This window comes from Chionomys nivalis, chromosome 24 (genome assembly GCF_950005125.1).
Source record: "Chionomys nivalis chromosome 24, mChiNiv1.1, whole genome shotgun sequence".
NCBI classification, from domain to species: domain Eukaryota; kingdom Metazoa; phylum Chordata; class Mammalia; order Rodentia; family Cricetidae; genus Chionomys; species Chionomys nivalis.
The window spans coordinates 8,684,747-8,709,525 of NC_080109.1; the positions used below are offsets into that span (position 1 = coordinate 8,684,747).

The 24,779-nt window shown below is 36.0% G+C and overlaps 1 protein-coding gene across 1 annotated transcript in view; it reads left to right on the plus strand.

The window, feature by feature from the left end:
- Window positions 1-24,779, plus strand: part of Zbbx (zinc finger B-box domain containing) — a 74,385-nt gene that overhangs the window by 6,933 nt on the left and 42,673 nt on the right. The window contains exons 4-6 of the mRNA XM_057757120.1: window positions 5,656-5,704; window positions 6,231-6,340; window positions 9,202-9,297. Coding sequence (XP_057613103.1) covers window positions 5,656-5,704; window positions 6,231-6,340; window positions 9,202-9,297 — 255 coding nt within the window. The remainder of the gene's footprint in view (window positions 1-5,655; window positions 5,705-6,230; window positions 6,341-9,201; window positions 9,298-24,779) is intronic.

Consider the following 24,779-nt stretch of genomic DNA (forward strand, 5'->3'; position numbering starts at 1 on the left):
CTTAGTCACATGAATATAGATGTCCAAGAAAAGATTTGCATGGCAATTCCCAAGCTACATATTTACTTTCTCATTACTGTGCCTCCTGAGTGCAATTGTAAATGATATCATGACATCACATTTATGATTGCAAATAGGTAGGTGTTTTTATATAAGGAAAACATTTCCTCTGGATTTCCTTAGCACAACATTCGTGACTTCATGAATTTTAACTTGCACAGCATTTTATTTTTATATACCTATCATTAAACTTTCATTGGGTCATTTGGCACCAACAAATATCTTACTCGGCACTTCTGTACTTTTTGGCTTCAGAGAAAGCATTTCATCGTAGAGTGCCATCCCCTTTGTGAGTCAGGTTTCTTTTACTCTTGTGTTAAAAATTTATAAGCCATATTTAACTCGTCATCTTTCCACAGTGCTGTTCTGTGTTGCACTTCAGATGTTACTGTAAATATGTTAAACATTTTGGCCGTGAGCAATCTTGGTAGCAACCTCTTGTATTCCCAGAACTCACGAAGTTGCAGCAGCAGGATTGCCAGAAGGTTGAGGCCAGTCTGAGTGATGCTCTAAGATCCTGAGTCAAAAAGAAAAGATCAAAACAAAACGAAAAGTGTTGGTTGTCATTGATCACCAAATTTGTGATCATGAACTTGTATGGAAGGGCATTTGTAAAGTGCTATTTTGGATTTTTAGCGATTTACTCCTTGTTTTCAAGGAAGTCCTTGTCTAATATAGAAAAAATGAGTCACATCAAATATTTTTAGTAAGAGCCAATATGAAACATTTGCAGTCAACATTTTGGATATGAATAATGGATATGGAAATGTACTTGAGAAATAACAGTTTGGTTAATGAGTTTATGTAAGGAAATGTTTGAAGAATAGTCAAAATCCTTGCTTCCACAAACATCATAGTTATAAAAGAAGGTAGAAGTAGATAGTGTGAAAGGGATCTACTCTAGAGAGACTGGAAAGGAGATTTTACAGAGGCTGACCAGTGGAATTACAATGTTAGAAGAATGATTTGTGATGGTTTTTCTTTTCCAACTGACCATTTGTTTGTTACTACCAGTATCAAGCGGGTAGGGTGTACACGGGTTGCTATGAAATAAAACAGTATCGAATAGACTTTGAACATGAATTTCCTATGTATATACTTCCATTTATACAGGTGACTAACAACTTTTCGCCCGAACATTAGCATGGAAATTAAAGGGAAGATAAACAAAAAATACAAAAAGTGTTTCTTTTCTAGTTCCCAGTCACTTTGTGGGATGTTTTCACTATGTGTGCTTGCTGCTCTGGAGATCAGAGGGCACAGAGGTATAGAGGCAGTAGATGGCTAGAAAAACACCATAGAAGTCATGCTAAGGAAGTCTGAATTCAAATGGAAACAGGAGAAATGTAAAGAACAGCACTGCCCCCAAAATACGGTGAGGAAAGAAAGAGGAAGTCAAATACAAAGCATATGGTATAGACTTCATAAAGTAAGAGAGCTTAAAGGAGGAAGCAAGGAAAGTCTGTGGTACAAGTTTAGGTTTTTTTATTTTAATTTTAATGTGATAGGGAAAGCCAAGTAAATCTTCCCCAAAAATTTACATAAATAAGAGAGATGTGAAAAATGAAATGCAAGGGAGGCCAAGGTGTGGTATATATGGTAGCCCTCAAAATATAATATTTACTCAGTATATTTTATACCATCTAGGACCTTATCTTAGTTGAATTTTATTTTACCAAGCACTTATATCTCTCCCAAGAGTCAGTTTCTAATTGTGGTTTCACAGATGAAGTAATTTCACATCAGAGAAGTAACCCGATTTGCTCAATGTCAAGCACAACGACCCACAATTCTGAATGCACGCTGTTAGGCTTGCTGTAAAATAATCTTCCAGTTTTCCAGTGAACATTGCCTGAAAGTAAAAGAAGGGCATGGGGCCAAAAACTTAGGATTTCTTAGAAGATTAAAAGCAAGGAAAAGCCTTTTTAGAACACGTGGAGATGCTAATGACGTCCAATATGTTGTACCATAAAGAAATTTTACTGTAGAGAAACAACTCTCAGTGAGGTAATTTTGTTTCCGCGGATATCTTTGGCAATGTCTGAAGACTTTTGCACTTGTTACTGTCAAGAGAAGTGTTCTGTTTGATTTTGGCAAAGATGCACAATGGGCCAGGACCAACGTTGCTGCTGAACTTGCTACAGTACACTGCAGATACTCCTGGTGTTAGCAGTGCTGAGGCCTTACAAATTAAAATTCTCATTCATTTAGCTATCCCCACAGTCATAGGTAAGTGAACCACTTTGATCCTCTGCTATGCATTCATAAGACACTCATAACTTTTAGAGTTCTGAGCAAGGTGAGAGATGTTACACGCAAACCTATTTTTGAATTGTTACAATATCTATATATGGAAAATAAGAATATTAAAAAGCTGAGCCACCATTAGATCATTGCAACCATATATTTCAAGTATTTAAAAAAATGAAAGAATGGGAGACAATGCAGACAAATAACTGTAGTGAACGTAAGAGCAAGAACACATAAAGATTCAGTGGGGTTAAGGAAAAATTAAGTAGTTTGGGGTTTGGTGGATTCGAGTCAGTCTGTTATAGGCTGATGAATGGGAAAACAAGTAAGGGACAAATTGAAAATGATAATGACAGAAATACCAGTGTTTGGGCTGTGGTCTTTGAGAAGGTGGATCATAAAAGACACCTTCATAAGGGAAGGGAGAACACATTTCCACTGGCAAGCAAAACAGAAAAAAAATATGTGTAAATAAACACAAATGCTAAGAATTGGTTTGACAGATGATACAGTACTGTGGTATAGAAACCTGTAATGAGAGACCAAGATTCTCATGGAGTTGAATGTGATGGCATCTGCTCAAGTGACAGACAGGAAAAAGGACAGCTATGCGTTCTTGAGAGTGGAGGTGTGGAGTAGCATCTGTGGGAATCATGATTAGGGTTCAGCAGTAAATGATTGAACTTAAGGCTAAGAAGTCCTATGTGACCTGGGGGGTGAATTCAGCATGGGCTTGCAGGAAACTACATAGCATTATTTCATCACAATAGTAGGTAGAATGGGAGAGCTGAGAGTAAAAGGAAAAGGGATCTTACCACTGAGAACTTCAGTGTTTGGAATTTTGTACGTGTGGCCATTTAGAATGATGTCTAGCTGCAGGTTTGGTCACAATGGCGGGGAGCTAGAGGCATTGAGATGTTCCCAGCTGCCAGACTGTTGTAGGATCTTCAGTGCTGGATGTCAATGTTTAGCATGACTAACGGGCAATGGGGTAAAGAGAAATATGGAGTAGGTTTCTGAGGTGTAGGTGGAAGGGGAACCTGGACATTGGTAAAGACGGTAAGTAGGAAGTGGTTATCAGTGGATGGGAATCTGCTGAGTGATGATGATGGACTAGCACCCTGGGTAAAAGATGCAGATTTTTCCCACTCTATGCCAGTGAGTAACGGGGAGTGAAACAGTATCTAGTTGTCTGGGTAAGTGGCTCATTTGGCGAATACTTACTTAGTATGCAATAAGTATTGGGAAATGGAGCAAGTGAATTAGAGTTCAGGGTCATCTTCAGCTACATAGTGAGTTGAAGATCAGTCTATCCAAACAAAATAATAGCCTCAACAAACCCAAACCCTCAAAAATGAACTAGTTTCTGTAGACATTATTTTAGAGAAGTTTTGACCCCCAAATGGGCTTCAGTTAATATGAAATGCTTTTAGGAGAGATTAGTTACATGGATTTTTAAGCAGCATTTTATGGAACCCTAAGGAACTTGCATTATATAGATAGTAAGCAGAGATGGAATATTTCAGGAGATGGAAATTATTGAAAAAGTGCTTTGGGCACAGGAAGACAGTAGTGGAAGGTTTCACGCGTCTGTGCTGTTCAAGAGACCACTGACCGTAGTTTAGTCCACACCAGTTGCTCAGATGTTAAAGATTACAGAGCCAATTAAACTGCATTGAGAAGCTCTTGTTCAATACCTTCAGGCACAGCAATAAGAGAGTGGCTTTAGCATAATAAATTATTGTTTCAGATCCTTAGAATCATGTAAACACGAGTGTGTGTATTTGTATCCGTTGGCTAACCCTACTTTATCACTCAATTATTTTCCAAACATAAAAATCATATTTAATGACAAAAATCAATTAGCTCGAAACTAGAAGCTAGCAGTTTGCTCACTCGAATATTTTTATGCAATTTAGATAATTTTAAGTAAATACGAATACATTTATAAGGACAGAGAAATATTACTCATAGCAATCAAAAGAGATTATAAAATTTCCCTAATAACTACTTTATTTTCCTGACATATCTACTCATAAGGAGCTCACAGACAGGCTGGTCACATTGCCATTCAGAATTCAGTTATATCATTAAGGCAATCATGTTGGATAATTCAGTGAGGTTAAATTAGCTATAACTTGTATAACATCGCCAACTTAAAAAAAATAAAAGTGTGGTTCATATAAAGTTTGATTATTTCAATTCTATTTTCTTTTCTGCTGCGTTTGGTACAGAAAACATCCGAACAGCTACTTCAAAGAATGTGAACAATAAGTGTATCTTTGGAGCAAAACCACAGAGAATAATTAGGCCTAAAATTTCAAAGATGACTGCAGTTGGTACAGTCATAGATATAGAGACGGCCATTGTTCTCATATCTCCATGTACAAATTGGGCAATTGAGCATGCAAATTGCAAATTGAAAGCTGGGCATGAATTGACAGTGTCTATGTAAATGCACACCATCCTCTGGGCTCACTCTGCACTTTAAAATGCTGGTTTTAATAAGACCCAGGCGAATGTGTTCAATTGGCAGGTCTCTTTTGCTGCCCACAATGTTAAGATCCAAAGGATTCAAAGGATTGTTTATATTGAAATTCACAGTATTGGCTCTTACGTTCTCAAGCATATTTGCAGTCATGTAGGAAAGTAAGAAATCATAAATAATACATAGGATTGGTTAAGACCACAATGTGGAAATGTGGTTCTCTAAACACTACAAATAAGATAATGCCATTGGCTTCTGCAGTTATGTGAACAGAGTGGTTCAGTCAGAATTCAGTGCGGATTCAGTGTTTATACATACCTTCAGGAGGAAGAAGAGACTTTTAAACCTTCACAGTATGTGAATGCTAGTGTTTCCTTAAAATCAAATCATGATGGCATATAGTAGTTTTTTTGTGCTCCAATTATATTACATACTTGCATAGAAATGTGTTTTGAAACTTTGTATAATAAGAAAAATTCTCTTGGTATGTTGTGTAATAATTGGTCTATGAACTGCATATGGCGGTTCATACTTTTATTGTCAGTGTTTAGGAGGAGTACCAGAAGGATCATGAGTTAGAGGTTTGTCTGAGATACATAGTGAGATCCTGTATCAACAACAGAACACAACTAAAAATGATTTCTGTACCCAATATTTATTAAATTTTTCTTTTAAGTGAAATTTAAAATTTACATATGCAGTTAATTGTCTTTTAGTTTCATGGTATTCTCAAATAATATGTTTTCATGTAAAATGTACCCAGAGGGTAAAGCTACTTAACATTTTGTTAGTATGATGCTTTTTTTGGGTAAGACCCAAAAATAACCTGAAAAATAACATCTATTTCATTCATGCAGCTCTCTTCTGGAAATGTGAAATTAAAAATACTGAAGGAACAGATTCAAGGTAAGCATCTTTCTGTATTATAGCCTAAAAGCAAAGCTCTTCACATATCATCTATAGAATATATATAAAGTCTTCACATATATTGGGTGTAAATTTCGGTATTGTCTAGTGACGACAGGTAAAGGTGAATGCATGGTATGGCCCTTTCTTTTCTCTCTCTCTTTTTTTTTTTTTTTGTTTGTTTTTCGAGACAAGGTTTCTCTGTGGTTTTGGAGCCTGTCCTGGAACTAGCTCTTGTAGACCAGGCTGGTCTCGAACTCACAGAGATCCGCCTGCCTCTGCCTCCCAAGTGCTGGGATTACCCTTTCTTACGAGAGCTAGCAGACATTGCTATAGGTTCTACCATGAGCTGACAGATCAGACCTTCCTCATCCAGTTATGAGGCTAATGCATCAGTGCTGTGTGAACATGTAGAAATGTTCATAGTTTCATTACATTGCTAATCTAAAACAACAACAACAACAAAGCCACCAAAAACCCCACCATACTTTAAACTGATTATTTTAATTCTTTGTTTTCCTTCTAGCACCAGCAAAACAGCAAGTGAATTATAAAATGGCTCAATCTTTTGGAAGGGAAAAGCCCAAGACTAAAAAGAAAGTTTGTGGACAGTGTGAGAACAAAGCTGCTCTCCTTGTAAGTACACAACAACTCCAGCAGGACAGATCTACGAGGGCCCCTTAGACATGCTCTTCCCCCGGGTCTGCTTCCACAGTCCTATCCCTATAACAGCTCCCACATCATGACCAGGGGACTCAGTGTTAGCTACGAGTGCTAGGCCTTATCGTATGCTCGTTTCTTACTAGATCTTATAACTTATTTCTCTTCATCTATGTTTTGCCTCGCTGACTTTTAACTTTTCTTCCCTTCTGTTTCTTTCTTTCACGGCTTCTCACATCTGGATGGCTGGTGATGGTCTGGCTTCTTGCCAGGATGCGTCCCTCTCTTTCTCCCTATTTTTCTTCTCCTCCTCTTCTCAAGCCTAAATTTCTCCTCTCACATGTCCTCTCCACCCACCAACCCCATCTACCCCTCTTCTGCCTAACTATTGACTATTCAGCTGTTCAAACCAATCAGCTGCCTTAGGCAGGCAAGGTGAAACAAACACAATTCATATTTACATAATTAAACAAATGTTTATCTTTACATACTTAGATATCCCACAACATGTGACACTCCTTTTCATTACGGTTACTCTGTGTTCTGGCAGATAAGTTTAACATCTCTGAACGTGATCCCCCCACTCATTCTTGATGGCATCATTTACAATCAAGTCTGCCCTCTTTTCAATTATGCCTAGCAACACACAGAAGCAACAATATTTTCATAGCAAATGCAATGTCCTGCCTTAATTTTGAAAGGATGGACACCTCTGACACCATGGTTCCTTTTAATAGTCTCATACCCTACCTGCAGTATCAAGATAGGTGTAAGCGGTTTGCAATTTGGAGATTTGCACGTCAGGTTTCCCTGTGAAGGACATGACCTTAAGTGAATTACTGAGTCCTTCTGAAGATGATCTGCCACCTGTGACCTATGCCACAAAGCTAGCGACGGTTATAATTTGATAAAGTGCTTGTTGCTACATCTAACACATACAAGGGAAACAATACCTAAAATGACTTTGCTGTTATCTTGTCAGCTTATGACTTTATGCACTTAAAAATATTAATAAAATCCAACACTTTCAATATTTTAAATGACATTTCAGAGGCCTCAGGCAGTTTCTTTATGCTAAAAGTAGAGAGAAAAGTTACCTATTAATTTTGCACATGTGGATGATTTAATTAGAATGAAATGAGTTCTAAAAACTAATACAGCTGCTCTGGAATTTGCCAAATCAACCAGATAGTTCTTAAAATTGCACCCGGGAGTTTTTATCATTGAGGAAACTATGCAGCAAAATGGAATCCTTATCTATGGTTTAGTATGTTGCTGCCAGTTGCACAAACTGCCTAAAAAGATTTTCCAGTTGGCAGTCATTTTAACCCAATTTAAATCCAAATATGCTTGTATAACAAAATATGCGAGCTTACTTGGCAACTCTAGCTTTGATCTTCCAGTCTAGAAATATCTGTTTAGCCGCTTTCATTAAACATTTGTTAATAAATACATGGCTTTGAATTCCATGCTGAGCCTGGATTTTCAGCTCCCTGACTCATATTATGTGGTAGAAACTGCCAAAGGTTTATGAAAAATTCAGAGAAATGTTAACAGGTATGTTCAAGAAAATTGGGATTTTGAAATATTCATTACTGTAATAATACTATCATATAGCTGTGTGAAATTATAACTTTAACATTTATTTGGCACTTAAAATTGTATAATTAAGGACTTTTTGTTCTAACTTCTTAGAAAGACTTTATAGAGCGGTTGCTTTTTCTGCTTACATAAGATTTCCAGCTTTAAGTTTTCAATTATCTTTGAAAATGTATTGAATTAATAATAGACCATGCAGTCATCTGACATATTTGATTCATTAAAGATTTTGTTAGATTTTAAAGAAAGAACTGTTTGTTACATCACACTTGAGGATCTGCCTGGATGTACAAGTTAGTGGAGAAGCCACAATGACATCCAGGTGTTTCAACTCAGAGCTCAAGATTTCAACCATGATAAGCTCCGATGTTTGCTCAGTCAATCCCTGACCATTGAGAGCAGTACTAATCATTTCTTGACACAGACCTTCCGACACTCTCTTCTTCTATATACTTCCTTCTTCATGTGTTCCATCGTTTTCTCATCCTGGGCCAATCTGAAACACATCACACTATGAAGGTGTTTAAGTAATGTTACAGCAACTTCATAATAGCGACTTCAATCCTAGCAAAGCTTTATTTCCTCTTCTCCTCACTCGCACTGGTTCCTAACAGAATCATGGGACAGGTACGCTGCATACCCAAAGTTTCCACAGTTTAGTCAGTACATTTTCCTATTACAGAGAAGCCAGAAGATAAACTGATCTGTGACATTCTCAGTCGCCAGAAACACCACATCTTGTTTGCTCCTTCCTTTGCACACACGTCTGACAACATTCCCAAAACTTTATTTTAAGAATCACCAAGAAAGGAATGCATTCATGGACACATGTGGAAAGTGTTGGAAGGGACATTATATATTGTTTTCAACTAGTGTTGATGTGCATAAAAATAAAACGTGTCATGAAATGAGAGTCTTAATGTATAATATTTCCACATCATTTCCACCGGCTCAAGGAGTTTGACCAGATGCTATTAGTTTTTTATGACTATTATAAAATGATGCGTGTATATATGTATATAATGTGTATAGCCAGAAAGACCACAGCTATTACTTGTTCTCAGAGTAAATAGTTTCTCAGTGTTAAATTTTAGCATTTCCTCACTTTTTCATTCCAATGACATCTGTGTAGTTGGAGGAATAAATACAAAGAATATTAGCATCTTCGTGCAAACCTTTTCTGATAGTTGTGCTGTCTCTGTGTCCTATCATATACACACACGTGCGTGTTTTTAAAGGTGTGCCTGGAATGCGGCGAGGATTATTGCTCGGGATGCTTTGCTAAAATGCACCAGAAGGGGGCACTCAAGTTCCACAGAACGACTCTTTTACAGGTAGGCCTCTTCCTAAAATGTTCCATCACAAATAAATTTAAACATATTTTATTATCTAAGTTCAGGAAATTTCATATTACCTTCTGAAAATCCTGTTATGTATAGTCATCCTTGACTTGTATCTTAAATAATTTCACTGAATGATAATCCAGATTCTATTTTACTGTGTAAACTTTTTAAACACAGTCCCTCAAATACTTAGTTCGATTAAAATCTTCAGATTATGCCTCTCTTGGTAAACATAAAATACTAAAATTAAACAAAACTTTTATCTGTCAAAGTTTTAAATTGATTGTTTCTGTCTTAAGTATCATTTCTAGCTAGTCTGTGAACAGGAATTTGTTTTCTTGTGTGTTGTGTAAACAGTCATTCATCTTCATGAACTATCGTTTAGATAAGCTCATCTCTCACGGGCACTCTTTTCTTTCCATATACTGGGATCTTTTATTTGTTCAGTTAAATCCATTGATTAGTGTGTAAAATGCCTTAGCTTTAGCCCTGATAAATGCCTCTAAAAAGTTTCGCACTAAAAGAATAAATATAGATATAGATATAGAAATATTACACTTAATGTTGCATTAATTTGTACTAAATTTAAATACTTTTATAGAAATTTATTCAACAGCAATTTCTGGAGTATTTTCTAGGATGCTAGGGTCTATGCTAGGGAGTAACATAACACATGCACACATCCTGCTGATAAGAACCCAGAAAAAACATGAGAATCAAAGACCCGACTTACAGTTAAAGATTTCAATAGCCATAGACAATGAAAAGGAGATGATCAAATTTGTGTTTGAAGACATCTTTGTGAGATTCGAATCTTTATATTTCCTTTCAACATAAATATGTTTAACTCCTAAAGATGCTGACCCATAATGAAAATACAAAGCACCTATAAATAAAAATACAAACTCCCTCTCTCTCTCTCTCTCTCTCTCCCTCCCTCCCTCTCTCCCTCCTCTCTCTCTCTCTCTCTCTCTCTCTCTCTCTCTCTCTCTCTCTCTCTCTCTCTCTCTCTCTTTCTTTCTCTCTCTGTTGTGTATACTAGGGGAAACCCATCATTCTTCACAAGCATAAACATTGTTTTTGCGTCTTTGTTTCTCCCTGGGACCCATCCTCACTGCTTAGGCTCTATTGCCTGTCCCAGAAGTTCTAGAGATCGATTTTCTTTACCTCCCCAGTACAAAATTTACCAATGCATTCCATCATGCCTGGAGTTTTATGTATGTGCTGGAGATTCAATTCAGGTCTATGGCTTCCAAGGCAAGAGCACTATTCAATGAGCTACTTCCTCTTTCCCAGTCCATTACTTTGAATTGACACAGTTTTTGGAGCTCACAAACAGAAAAGACAGAGAAGGTGGGAAAATCCTGCTTTTTTTAAAAAAAAAAAAAAAAAAATATATATATATATATATATATATATATATCTTGGGGTAATAAAACTGAATACGACTAGAAATAAAATTGATTTATAAAAAGGAGTCTAATTGTTAAGATGTAACTGCTACAGTTAAGATGTAACTGTACCATCCTGATGAAGGTAAATATCCAACCACCTGTCTGTAAATTTTTATTTATTTATTTATTTATTTTTTTATTTTTTATTTTTTTTCGAGACAGGGTTTCTCTGTAGCTTTTTCGTTCCTGTCCTGGAACTAGCTCTTGTAGACCAGGCTGGCCTCGAACTCACAGAGATTCGCCTGTCTCTGCCACCACTGCTCGGCTGACTGTAAATTCTTACTCGATAGTTACCAGTGGGTGGCTTATTCCCTCACCACGTGTTGGTGAGTGGAAACTTTGTTGCTTTAGAAGGAAGATACAAAGGAGAGTGAACCTCAGCTTCTCTGTTTAACCTTAGTGTCTGAGTTTCTTGACTATACAAACGGACTTCTCCTTTTCTTTGTCTTCTCTTCTCACTTTTCCTCTGTCCCCTCCCCATCTCCCACACATCCTCCACAGGACTTTGATATAATATGAATTTCTATAGATATGTGGATATGAGTCAAATCATGCTTACCAAAACCAACATGAACTAGAGAGAAATTTATGAACACCGAGCTATTTCTATTGCATATTTCTCTATTACTGAAATGGATTCTATTACTCGATTGGATGAATTTGATCGTTTTTATATTAGAATCCTATGGAATTCCAAATGTTGAATTGATCAAGAAAGTACGAAAGCATTTACTATGTATATGTTAACTATTACACTTTTTAAAAACAAGAGTATACTTACTTTGAAATGTAAATCTCCTGTGGACTCCATAGTGCCTTTGTAGAGAGTATTTATAGCGATCTGTAAGCTATTTTCTTCACTTTTATTGACATATAACTTATAGTCACCGTAGCATGTGTTCAAGCCCATTTGCTGTTTCTAAGTCTTGAGAAATACTACCCTAATCAAGTCAATGCACATTTCAATCATTTCCTTCACCGTGTTTCTTTTCCTCTTCTTTTTGTGATAAAAGCCTACAATATTGCTGGCATTGTGCTCTCTAGTTTTGATTGCAGAGAAGAAAATGTTGTCAAGTCACAAATAGTAAAATGATATTTAAGCTCCCTGGGGATTTAAAATTGAAGAAGACACATTTGTCTCAAAAAGTTAGAATGGGTGAATTTCATGTTGTATAGAAGAAATCAAAGAGTATGAGAAACCAATTCCTTGGAGGGGGTTGATGCACATAAAAGTGCTGTCAAATGACTTCTGAGAACACATTCTCTTTGGAGTTCATGGTTTACCATCCCTATTGCCTGCCAGTCTGTTGATACTGGTGCTGACACGGGACGAGTCCTAGGAAGCCTGCCTGCTGTCCTACCTTCTGACTGCCTGTCTTCCTTCTTCCTTCTTCCTTCTTCCTTCCTTCCTTCCTTCCTTCCTTCCTTCCTTCCTTCCTTCCTTCCTTCCTTCCTTCCTTCCTTTCTTCCTTTCTTCTTTCTCTCCCCTCCTGCTCTTTTCCCCTAGAGTTTCCTGTGCATTCCCACTTCTCCCCATTTTTCTTTTTTCTCTTTTCTTTTACATTTACTTCTAAGACATTACCTAGTTTTACTTAAGAAAATCCCTACAATACTAAAATCAAGCTTTTTGTTACCATTTTCTTGCTGACTAACACAATTTTAAACAATATTCTATTTTATTTATGAGTGATTAATGTTTGGCAGTGGTTGAAAATCTCAGGTTTCCATGCTTCTTCAAGCCCTGTTACACAGTCAATCATGTGCGGAGTAAAGTATAAAGGCACAGGAACAACTGCAGACTATAAAAGTTATATTTTTTTAATTAGAAAAATTGTCAAGACTGATACTGGATATTTTCCATAAGAAAATAAGGTCTTAATATAGCAATATAGCAAGCATTCATATTTCTTTTTAACAAAATACACTCAGACACAGGAGAATGCTAATCAGAAGAATAGAAGGCTGTAGAAAACACAAAAAAGGCATTCTACTGTGAAGTAAGACACGCACCAGGGAGGCTGTATTAACTCAATCATTAATTGATAGATTATAGTAAGTATCATTTCTTAATTGGAATGGAGATTATGTTAACTGCAAAGTAGAAACCTCAGAAGATGGGAGGTTATGAACAAGAGAAGAGACCGTCCAGGCAGAATTTCATACTGTTTTGTATGAGGCTGTTTATCTCCAAGGGAAGGTGTGTTATATAAGCATGGATGTAATTAGGAATATATGCTTGTAGGAATAAACTTACCAGCAATAATTTGCTGAGTATATGAATCTCTGTACTAGAATACAATATATACATACTAACTTCATTCTATTTTAAATTATATATTTAATTTGGCGATGTCCATTACCAGGTTTTAGACTCACATTATTAGTGTCCCGTTAATGTTTAAGATGATATATTTTGACATCACAATTAGTCATTTTGGAGAATGGTCTTATGAAGGCCATTTGCCATTCACATACATATTATACGTATGCTGGGCATGGCCCCCAGATTCTTATTTGCTACTTAGGTGCTCCGTTTTCTGACTGCTGAAACACAGCTGCAGATGGGGCATCACTGAGACTTGCCTCCAGAGATTTTCTTGTCTATAGCATCTACCACTTCTAACACTGCTTTAAGGGGTGGCCTGGTTTGTGTGTACTCCGCTAATATTACAAGACCCCACAGACTGGATTAAACATTTGTTCAGACCACAGTTTTGGAGGCCGGAAGGCCCACACTTGTGGGTGGGTGGGGGTGGGGGGGGTTGGCTGCATTTGAAAAGGAGGGCTTTGTGACACGCAAGACTCTGCAGAATGTCAGGTTGTGCAGACCATTGCATGGGTACAGGGACAGAAATCAACTTCCAAGATAAACTTGGAGACATGATTTAATTAGTTATAATCACATGTAAAGATCTCATACCTCCACATCTCACAAATGGGGTTTATATTTCAATGAATTCTGGAAAGAGACCTACAGATCATAGCATAACCCCCACCCACCAAATGTTCAAACATTCTTCTTGTTTCAATTCAGTCCCACTCTGGAGGCCATGACACCTCCCGTTCCCCAGTTTTTTTTTCTTACCAAATGCTCGTCCTAAGAATTAAGTGGGACGTAAATCAGTACTGATTTGCTCAAGCGGTAAGGAGAGGCTCAGAGCCAGAAGAGGTTGCGGCTCTCTTCATCTTTTCCCAGTCTGTATTATGTATTTTATTATATTATAATATATTAGTAAATGTGTTATTTTCCGTGATACATTTTGTTCTCCCAGGCCGCTCTCTTTTTATAGCTGGCACTGAGTTTTTTCTTGCCCTGCTTTTCTTTCTTCTCTTGCTTAGAGTTGGTGTTTCCTGAGCAATCTCGTGAAACACTGGAAGACACATTTTGTGAGCCACCGTGTGGTTGCCGGGAATTGAACTCAGGACCTTTGGAAGAGCAGGCAATGCTCTTAACCACTGAGCCATCTCTCCAGTCCCAAGACACATTTTACAATTATTTTTGAGGAGAACTTGATTCGTGACAGTGTAGAATTCAGAGTTAACTCATAACTCGTTATTGGCTTTGTTTTAGGGAATGAGAGAATTGTTAAAGGTCAGTGCATAGAAACTGAGAAGTTGGTATTCAAGTGCGAAGGTAGGGATAGGAGATGCAGTTGTATTACATACACAGTGAAACCTGCCATTATGCCAACGATGTTAATGCAAAATAACTTCTTGCTGCTTCGTGGAACTGCTGAAATTTCCTTTGGAGGGGAGAATTTGCCCAGAGGATCGGTGGCTATCTAATTGGCAATGCAAACCCTGTACCTGAAACGGAACAGTTGAGCTTGCTCAGTCTTATCCCTAAAGCAGTGGCTCTCAACCTTCTTAACGCTGTGACCCTTTACTATAGCTCCTCATGGCGTGGTGACCCCAGCCATACAATCCTTTCACTGCTGCTTCATAACTCTAACTTTGCTACCGATATGAATTGTAATGTAAAGATCTGATATGTAGGATATCTGTTATGTGCCCCTAAAGTCATTAGTAACGTACAAGGATGCAGATACCAAGACGTTACCCTTCAGAGGGGATTATTACATGTTCACTCGATCTTACAGTCAAACTGCAAAATTATCCTAGAAATAGTATAAATTGACTGCTTATAAATATTCATGATGTATTTCAGGGGAAAGTAAAATACTTAAAATATATATAGCAACTGCATACCGCCATTTTTCCTACTTCTTGAGTATGATTAATGTTTATCCCTACACTACAGGGCCAAGTTCACTGCTCTTTAACCAAACAATTATCAGTCTTGCCAACTCAGTTAAGGGATTTCTCAAAATTACCTTACTGCTAACTGCTCATTCTTTCGTGTCCTCTGATAAAATTCCAACTCCTGTTAGGAATGTGTCAGATTTTTTTTCAGAACTGTATTCTCAGTACCTGTACCTGGCTCCAATAAATCAATTTTTAGGAGAATAAAAATGTGAATGAATCTGTAATGATATGATTAAATTCCCAAAATAACAAAACCCAGCATTTTAGGTAGAAAAGTTTATTTTTCTCCATATTTTGAAAGCAAAAGAATTTATTGACTAAAATTGGATGATGAATATAACTTATCTTAATATGTATGGGTGAAAAACTGACGAAAGTTTTCCCTCTTAAGTTTCAAATTTAGCCTTTAGTTAAATTTGTAGTCCTTTCTTGGAGATGGTTCTGATGTTCACATGAGTAGAGCACTGTGTACCGAGGGCTGTTCCTATGAGTACATAAACATATTTTGGAAGACTTTTATAAAATAGTGAATTAAAGTTCCACATTTTGGTTTATTACATATTTAACAATATACACTCCTCCTTATTCAAAATTTTGAATAATAAAATGCTATTTGGAGAATTTTCAATGACCAACCAAATATCTAATCATTTATTTGATGACATGGTACTGGATATTTCAGGATCCTTTATAAAATATAGATACTAACTACATTGTCTCCTGATTTTTTTTACAAGGTTTGACAAACTTCACAGTTGTTTTGGTGGAATTAGTTTGTGCTCATCGCTTTTTATAGAATAAAATTTTTCATTGGTGATTCAAGAGAGATTCTATATTTAACACCCAAATGTGATGGTTTTTTTGATCACTGTTTGCTGGTGAATTTATTCTGCTATGTCTGAAAATCTGTTATTCAAATAATTGAATATGAAACGTTTGTTCTTCATGTAGTTCAAATATGAGTAATTACTGAAAGCAGCTAACTCATCTGAGTGCATTCATTATACACGTAATATTAGCTGAAAACAACAGTAAGTACTTGCTAAGATAATTATTATAGTGCATAATTATATGGCATCAAAACTGCAAATAGGTAGCAAGATTGCAGGTGTGAATTTCCTGTGTTGCTTTCTTTGGTTATCCTGGCTCACTTTAAAAATTGCTCCTTAAGAAATTCTTGATGCAATAAAAATTGAAAAGTACAATTATTTAGACACAAATCATGCCTTTTGCTTTCCTGAGAGAGGATGCTTACAGTTTTTTTGGTAACACATTATATCTGGAGCAGTAACATTCACATGTCATCTTGTCTTTTGAAAAATGTTTTAATTGAATGAGATGTGTTTTATTTCATATGTACTGTTACTTTATGATAGTATTATATATAAAATCTAGATTAAGTTTATTTGGCATCATTTGTATGTTGTGCAGTGGATTTCCAGACTTTTTATCATTTTGATTATTTCCTTAGGATACAGGAAAAATAATAATGCCTAAATCAACAATTAATAAAACTTGATAGGAACCAGTCAGTCCTTTATGGAAAAGGAACATCTAAAGGTATATGTTGCTGGAACTTCAGGCACATATTTTTATAATTCCAGGATTTGATTCCTGTCAGGTTTGCAGTTCGTGCAATAAGTTTTTCCATATTAGAATGATGCATGCTTATGCAGTTATCTCATGTTTTTAGGGATACAATGAGTAGACAGCTTCTAAATGCAGCCTTTTTCTGTTTTTCATTTGCTGAATTTTCAATGTGTGTGTGTGTGCATGGGCACGTGTGTGTGTGTGTTGCATGCACACAGGTGTGTGTGTGTGTGTGTTGCTGATGCCCAGTCTCATATGCAGAGGATAGAGAAGGATGCTGGTGATTCTGCTCTATCATTGTTTTGAGTCATTCTCAGGATATCTCACTGAACCCAGAATTAGGTCAGAGGGCAGTAACCTCCATCACTCTTCCTGTTACTCTGTTCCTGTAGTGCAAGGTTTATAACCATGCCAGTGAGGACAACTGTCTTTTTTCAGGGATGCCGAGGACTTGAATTTAAGGTTTTACGCTCACATAACAAGCATTCTTTCCCCAATGAGCTCTCCTTTTATACCCCCAAAATGCCATGGGTCCCTGCATTGCAATTTGTTTGAGTCTACACATTTGGCTTTCTCTGCTTCTGTCCATGAACACGTAGGGACTTTGATACAAATTCTGATTTTTTTGTTTCTAATTGCCTGCTGTTTAGAAAGTTTGTAGCTTTTACTTGACGATTTTTTTTTTTGAGTAAAAAGAGTAGAAGAGTAGATGAAACTTTTGACCAATAATTTATTGAACTCCTTCCTAAATTCCTAAACAGAATTCAGTTAAAATAAAGACTACATTTAGGGGAAATACTTTATACATTAATTTGTAAAAATAAATTATTCAGAAAATAATCTAGTTTACTCTATGAACAGAGGTATATTTTACTAATGAAAAATTGGAGATAACACTTAAATTTTCCATACTTACTTAGCTGTTTAAGGTGTATAAAAGCTTGTATTTTTAAATAAGTAATTTTAATTTTTAAAATATTTTAAGATACATTTTTAAAATTTTTTCAAGATATTGCTTTTAATCATAGGCACACAGACTATTACAATTGCTGTATGTATTGATAGGTAATTTAGTATGCAATTTGTTCTTCTAAAAATTATATAGTTAATGGTAATTCCAAATAGTCAATATGTATTAACTATTGTAATGAATTCATAGTACCCATTTTTTTTCCTCTGTGTGTGTATTGCTTTGTCTCTTTATCTCTATGTACAGCAGAACTCTTCTGCCAAGTTTAGAGCGATCAATTTACAGTGAACCCTAGGTTTACAATAAAAAATTTCTAAAATTTCGCAAGTGGAAAATCAGAGAAAGCTAACACTGTAGCAGGAGAGTTCGTGTGGATGTGGTGATGTGTGACAATCAGCACACTGGAGCACCAGAGTCACAAGTTCAAGACCAGTGTCACATTGATTATTTAGTGTCGCTCTCATTCCTAAATCAAGCCGTACCGAAAATATAATGAATGGAGGAGAGGAATTCCCATTTCTGTTTTCAAAAAACGTGCAAAGTAAGATGGTGTGAGCAGTGTGTTAACGTTTTTAGAGCCTGAACTTAAAGAAATATGGCTGTGTCAGTGTGATCACTGGTATTTATTACTGAACACCAAGAGATTTAGTTGACAGCGGGAGGTACAGTCCTGTAGTACCGAGGCTGCCATCAAGCATGCCATGTTTTTAAATTAAAACTTTTCCTCTTAGATTTTAACTTTTACAAGATGCCTGCCATCCACTCCAAAATGCTACAAATTATCAGCTCTCTTCACTTTGATTAATGCTGGATTGTAAGAGTGATGAATTCTTCTTGCGTGTAATTTGAAAGATAATATCACTCTAAGGGAAGAAAAGCTGAGGTGAGAATTTAGAACAGTTACAAGATGAAATCTGACCATCACACTGTGGGGTGAAAGACGTGAGGGAACATAGAAATGCTGGCAGTAGATCATATTCTGTGGCTTCAGTGAAATATACAATTTACTATGTTCTTTCAAGGCCGTGTTTATCTGAAATTAAACATTCTTAACATGGAGTATATTTGCACAGGAAAATTTATGCAATCTTAGTCTCCATATTTTGTTCATACCTGTTAGCACTGCTGTACTTAAATTCTTATGTTTAGAAGATATAAAGAAAATTATCTTTGAGTTGTTTCTCAGTTTGAAAACAATTCCTTAATATATGGTATTATGGTAAATAGACATACTAATCCATTATAAACACAATCATCTTTACAATATTATTCATTGACAATTTAGTGTCTAAGATGATTGCTGTTGTATCACTAAATGAAAGATGATGTGACTTGCATTACAAGTTTAAATGTGTACCTCTAAATAGATGCAAAATTTTCAGGGATGTGTTCCCACATGTTAACTGTAGTTATCTCTAGGAAGAATTTAAGAATTTTAAGACTTTGATATGATGGGATGTTAATTTATATTTGCATGGTTAGTCAAATACAAAAACAAAAAATAGATTAATATAAACAAAAACAAAAATTTGCTTTTTAATGTTTTTCTGAGGTTAGGTGACTACCACTGAGAGGGAGGTCATCTTTGCCTCTCAGCATCCTCACCACCTTCTCAAACTAGATTACTTTTTAAATTTATTGAATCTATTTTATATTCTATCCTCTGTTCCTCCTCCCTCCTGTCCTCCCATTCCCTCTCTCCTTCCCTATGCGCATATTCTCCAACTAGCACTTTGACTATTACAATGAATAGATATAGAGAGGGTGGGCAGCCTTATCTCCTATTTGATTTTAGTGGAATTGTTTTGAGTTTCTCTACATTTAATTTGATGTTGACTGTTTGCTTGCTGTATACTGCTTTTATTATATTTACATGTATTCTTTGTATTCCTGATCTCACTAGACTTTTATCGTGAAGGACTGTTCAATTTAGTCAAAGGCTGTTTCAGCATCTAATAAGATATTCTTGTTTGTTTTTTTCTTTCAGTTTGTTTATATGGTCGATTTCATTGACAGATTTTTGTATGTTGAATCTTCCCTGCATCTCTTGAATGAAGCCCACTTGGTGGGGTTGACGATGTTTTTGATGCGTTTTTGGATTCAGTTTGTCAGTATTTTATTGAGTATCTTTTTATCAATGTTTATAAATGAAATTTGTCTGTGATTCTCCTTTTTTAAATTGAGTCTGTGTGTGGTTTGCACATCAGGGTAACTGTGACCTCATAAAAATTATTTGGCAATGTTCTTTCTCTTCTATTTTGTGCAATAATTTGAAGAGTACTGGTATCAGGTCTTGCTTGGAATCTAACAAGATTCTTGTTTGGAATTCTAAGAAGAATTCTGTGCTCAAACTATCTGGCCCTAAATTTTTCTTGTTTGGCAGACTGCCTTAGTTATTATATGTCTGTTTAAATTGTTGATCTTGTTTAAATTTTGGTATGTGGTGTCTATCAAAAAATTTGTCCATTTCTCCTAGATTTTACAATTTTGTGAGGTATTCCTATATTTTTCCATCTGTTAAGACTCCTTTTGTGACAGAATATGTGATCAATTTTGGAGAAGGTTCTATGAGGTCCTGAAAATAAGGTATATTCTTTGGTATTTGGGTGAAACATTCTGTAGATATCTGTTAGGTCCATTTGAATTATACCATCTGTTCAATTATTTAATTCCCCTCTGGACACCTGCCTATTGGTAAGAATGGGGGTATTGAAGTCTCCCACTATTGTGTGTGGTGTGATATGTGATTTAAGCTTTAGCAATGTTTCTTTTCCAAGGGAGCACTTGTATTTGGGATGTAGATGTTCCATGAGCGAAACTGCTGGTGAATTTGTCTTTTGATGAGTATGAAACATTCTTAACCACAAAACAATTTTGACCATATTCCATTTACTTCCATTTCATGCCTCATTTTTTTCCTCCTTCTCCTTTCCATTAGACCTTTCCTTTCCCTGTTTTTCCCCAACTTTCGGTGCTTATATATTACTTCATATATCCAGAATTCTACATTTCACCCATGGGAGAAAACATGATGCTTGTCTTTCCACATCAGATATGTTTCAACTAATATGAACTTGTGTCTATTTTCCATAAGATAACAATTTCATTTATGAACAAGAATTCTTTTGTATACATATACCTCATAATATTTATATGTTCATTTGTCATTGAAAATGAGACTGATTTAATAACTTGGCTATTGTGCATGGTATTACATAAACATGTAAGTGATGGTATCTCTGCTGTATGCTGACTTAAAGTTCCTAGGGTGGTACCATTGGGTGATTGTTAATTTTTCTTTTTGACTTTTGTATTGCCCCCATACCGATTTCAACGATATTCAGTTAGTATTTCACAAGCTAGATACAACTGTTCCCTTTTTCTTTCATCCTTGATAGGATTTCTGAGGGAGTTTTAAGTTTGAATGATCATCGTTCTAACCGGGGTGAAGAATCCAAAGGTAGTTTTAAATATCATTCAAACTAGAAGATAAAAATACCAAGCATATTTGTAAATGTTTATCGGTCATTTGTACTTCTTCTGAGAAAGGTCCCATCATTTCATTAGACCAGTCATTGACTGGGTTTTATATTTAGTAGTCAGTCCTCTGTAATATATATATATATATATATATATATATATATATATATATATATATATGACAAAGATTCTTCCCATTCTGTAGGGTGCTTTTAAACTCAAATATTTTTTTCTTTAGCTGTGCAAAACCTTTGCCATTCTATGTATTTTATTTGTTATCCTAGTGACAATTTCCTGAGCTACTGCAGTGTGTCTAGAAAAACTTGTAGTATTTTCCCCAATACATTTCTGGTACTAAATTAAGGTCATTGATCCATTTTCATTTTTTGTTTGCTTTGTTTATTTGTACACAAATAGCTGAGTCTTCACCCCATAAACCTTAGCTGTGGAGTTATAGGTAGCTGATGGCTTCTGGAGGGGTCAGGTTTATTTAAGAGTATGGCCCTTTCAGGGTGATCATGCTCCAGTGGATGACTCCACATCATTAAACGTTTAATTGATTAAGATTGTTTTGACTTCCTGGGTATTTTGAGCTTTTGTATGGATAGTAAGTATTTTTTCCTCTGTGAAGACTATCATTTGAATTTTTATAAAAATTTCTCAAACCATTAGAGCTTTTCTGGTTTGATAGCGTTATCACAATATTCATTCTGCCAATTCATGGAAAAATATGGGAGATTTTTCCATTTTCTAGAAAGAAGAACCTTCAACAATTTCATTCTTCAGTATTTTAAAATTTCCATTACACAGGCATTTCATGCCCTTGGCTAGGTTTATTTCTAAAAACTCTTCTCCAACTTTTGCTGGTCCATTTCCCAAAGACCCTAGTAGACATCTCTCTATTCAACCTGCCATCTTCTAAAGGAGAGGACTACCATTTGACAGTAAATTAACTTCAATATATATTTTTGCCATAAATTGATATTTAATATGCTATTTAAGGATAAAAAGGTATTGGAATATTAGTATCAGGATTCATATTAGAACAAGAATAAGGCTTGTTGACATTTTTATCTATACTTTTAAAGATTTTCTATAATATTTACTATACTTTTGATATTTTATAAATATTATATGAAAGCCAGACAATGCGAGTGCTTTTAAGATTCACAGGCATTTTTCCTGGTAATTTTCAATCAGACTTCTGCTCAATTATTTTTTGAAATAAAAGTAATGACTAAAACACAGTTGTTTCTTTAAGGCTGATCTTTATCACTGGCTTAAATATCATCTAACACAAAAGCTGCACATATTTGTGTGGGTATTCACTGGGGAAATGTGGAGCAGCTGACACAAGTCAGTGTACGGGTCATGTAGCAATACATGTGTGTCAGGCACATAGTCATATTTTCATGGGTAGTCTATAAATTCAGTGTGAAATAAAACTGCTTGGCTTGATAATCACTGATTTATCACTAGTTCAGGTTGCAATGGATCGTAATAGATTTGTAGAAGGTCACAACTGAAGAGTTTCAATAAAATCTTAGCAAATTAATCTTTTTAACTAGGTGAATATTTTAAAATAGGAATATTGCCATGGCAGAGGAGAAAACAGTAACGTCTAAATCTTCTTGTACTCTTATTCTTTTTTTTTATACTTCCTGATAAGTGAGATCCATATTTTTTGTTCCGGATGCTCAGTATCTTAGAGAGTCTTTGGAGACTCTGTGTTTCACTCTTGCAAATTAGTTGAAATTTAGATCCAATTAGTTCAAATTTTATAGAGTCATGAGACAGAGCAGCCTACCTGCTGGTAGGAGACTTCCCAGAAAATAAACCTTTTCAAGTTTCCCCTGTCCAGAGTCATGCCCTGAGGATGCATAAGAATAGTTATTTTTAACATCATTTTTCAATTCATTTTAAAATCTCTGCAGCTCTTTTACCTCTTTTTATACATTATTATTATTATTAATTTTTACCAATCACCACTTAGTGGACACAGTGATAGCTGTGCAAGGTATAGTAAAGCATGCTTTTTCCTTTCCATGAGCTTCTTAAAATGATAAGATGGACACATGCCAAATGGTGATGTGAAATCCATAGATAGAATAAGTGATGGTAAAGATCTCCTCCAGGTGTCATAAAATAGGAGAGGAGGTGTCAGGCACTGTAGAAAAGCAGGGGGTGGTTTGAGAGAGAGACCTGGGGTATTTGGAGAACAAGAGGATGAAGATAAAGATACAGTAGCAGAGCATTTCCTGTAGGTCACCCCTGCAGTGAAGAAATAAAATGTGGAATGACTTGAAGTTTTAGGAAAGTACACAGAGAGAAATTTCTGCTCTGTACATCTGAACAGTATATGCTTTCTGAATATATTTTGTTACAAAGGAAAACTCACTGCAACAGAACTAGGATCGTAATAGATGTGATATATTTAGTATTTTCTCTTTCGCCACAGCATACACAATGTAACACAGCATTCTGTTTGAGGGTATCGTAGTAGAAAAGCTATGAATCGTTAGACTTGCACACATCACTTCTCTGCTTCCCACTGACTATGTGACCAAAGGCTAGTTATTTAAACTTTCTGAGCTTGCGTTGCTTTATCCCTAAAACAGAAAAATAAAAAGGCTGTTTAAATTTGAGATTTTCCTTGAGGACAAAATAACAAGATAAATATAGTTAGAATATTATGGGTCTCAAATTTTGCCTCAGTAGATGGCTGCCACTGTTAGGATGGTTGATATCAGATGAAACAAGGCAAACTTCCAAAGGAGGGAAGCAGTCAACAGTTCTTCCAAGCCATGGTGTCCACAAATGACAGTAACTACCAACATGGCACAATAACACTGAGGGTACAGCAGTGGCTTCCATATAGCGGCAGTAGCAACACTCTAGTTGGACATAACAGCTTCCAGTCAAAGGGAAATCATGCCTGGTATTGGAATCCTACCCAACCACTCAGAGTTAGTGAAAGTATGGATCTTGGAGGAGAACCTACAATTGCCGTCTTTCTAAGCCAACGTTTTATCTAATTACACTTTTAGTTTTTGTTTACTACTCATTACCCACAGGTCAGAGTCGTCTTCACATTGCTTTAAGGAAACTTCTCTTTGCAATAGACAAAAAAACACAAGCAATCAAAATGTAGAAGTGTGAAGTTTAGTCCCAATAAATACACCTATAAAGAGAGCTTCAATATTTGAGGAAAGGAAATCAAAAAGAGTGAAAGAGCCATAGGTTCCAGGAGTTTGTTGTGGGATTGTTTCTCCTAGTAATTTCACCTTACTAGACCTGGATGGAGGTGGGTGGTCCTTGGACTTCCCACAGGGCAGGGAACCCGGATTACTCTTAGGGATGATGAGGGAGGGGGACTTGATGGGGGAGGGGGAGGGAAATGGGAGGTGGTGGCGGGGAGAAGGCAGAAATCTTTAATAAATAAATAAATAAATAAAACTGTAGTCTTAATGTCTTACAAACATGAATGCATAAAAATAAGCTGAGCAAAGAAAATAACAATAGACATATAAAAATGCATGGGCGGCGGGGGGACAGCCCATAAGGCCTGAACAATGCACACACACACACACACAAAAAAGGCAGTCAAGTAAGAAATTGACTTCCCTAAGGAAGAGCACACCAAATATTCATCTAATACCAAATTGTCAGCCCTGAAAACATATATCCAAGTAACATTATATAGACTGAGCACG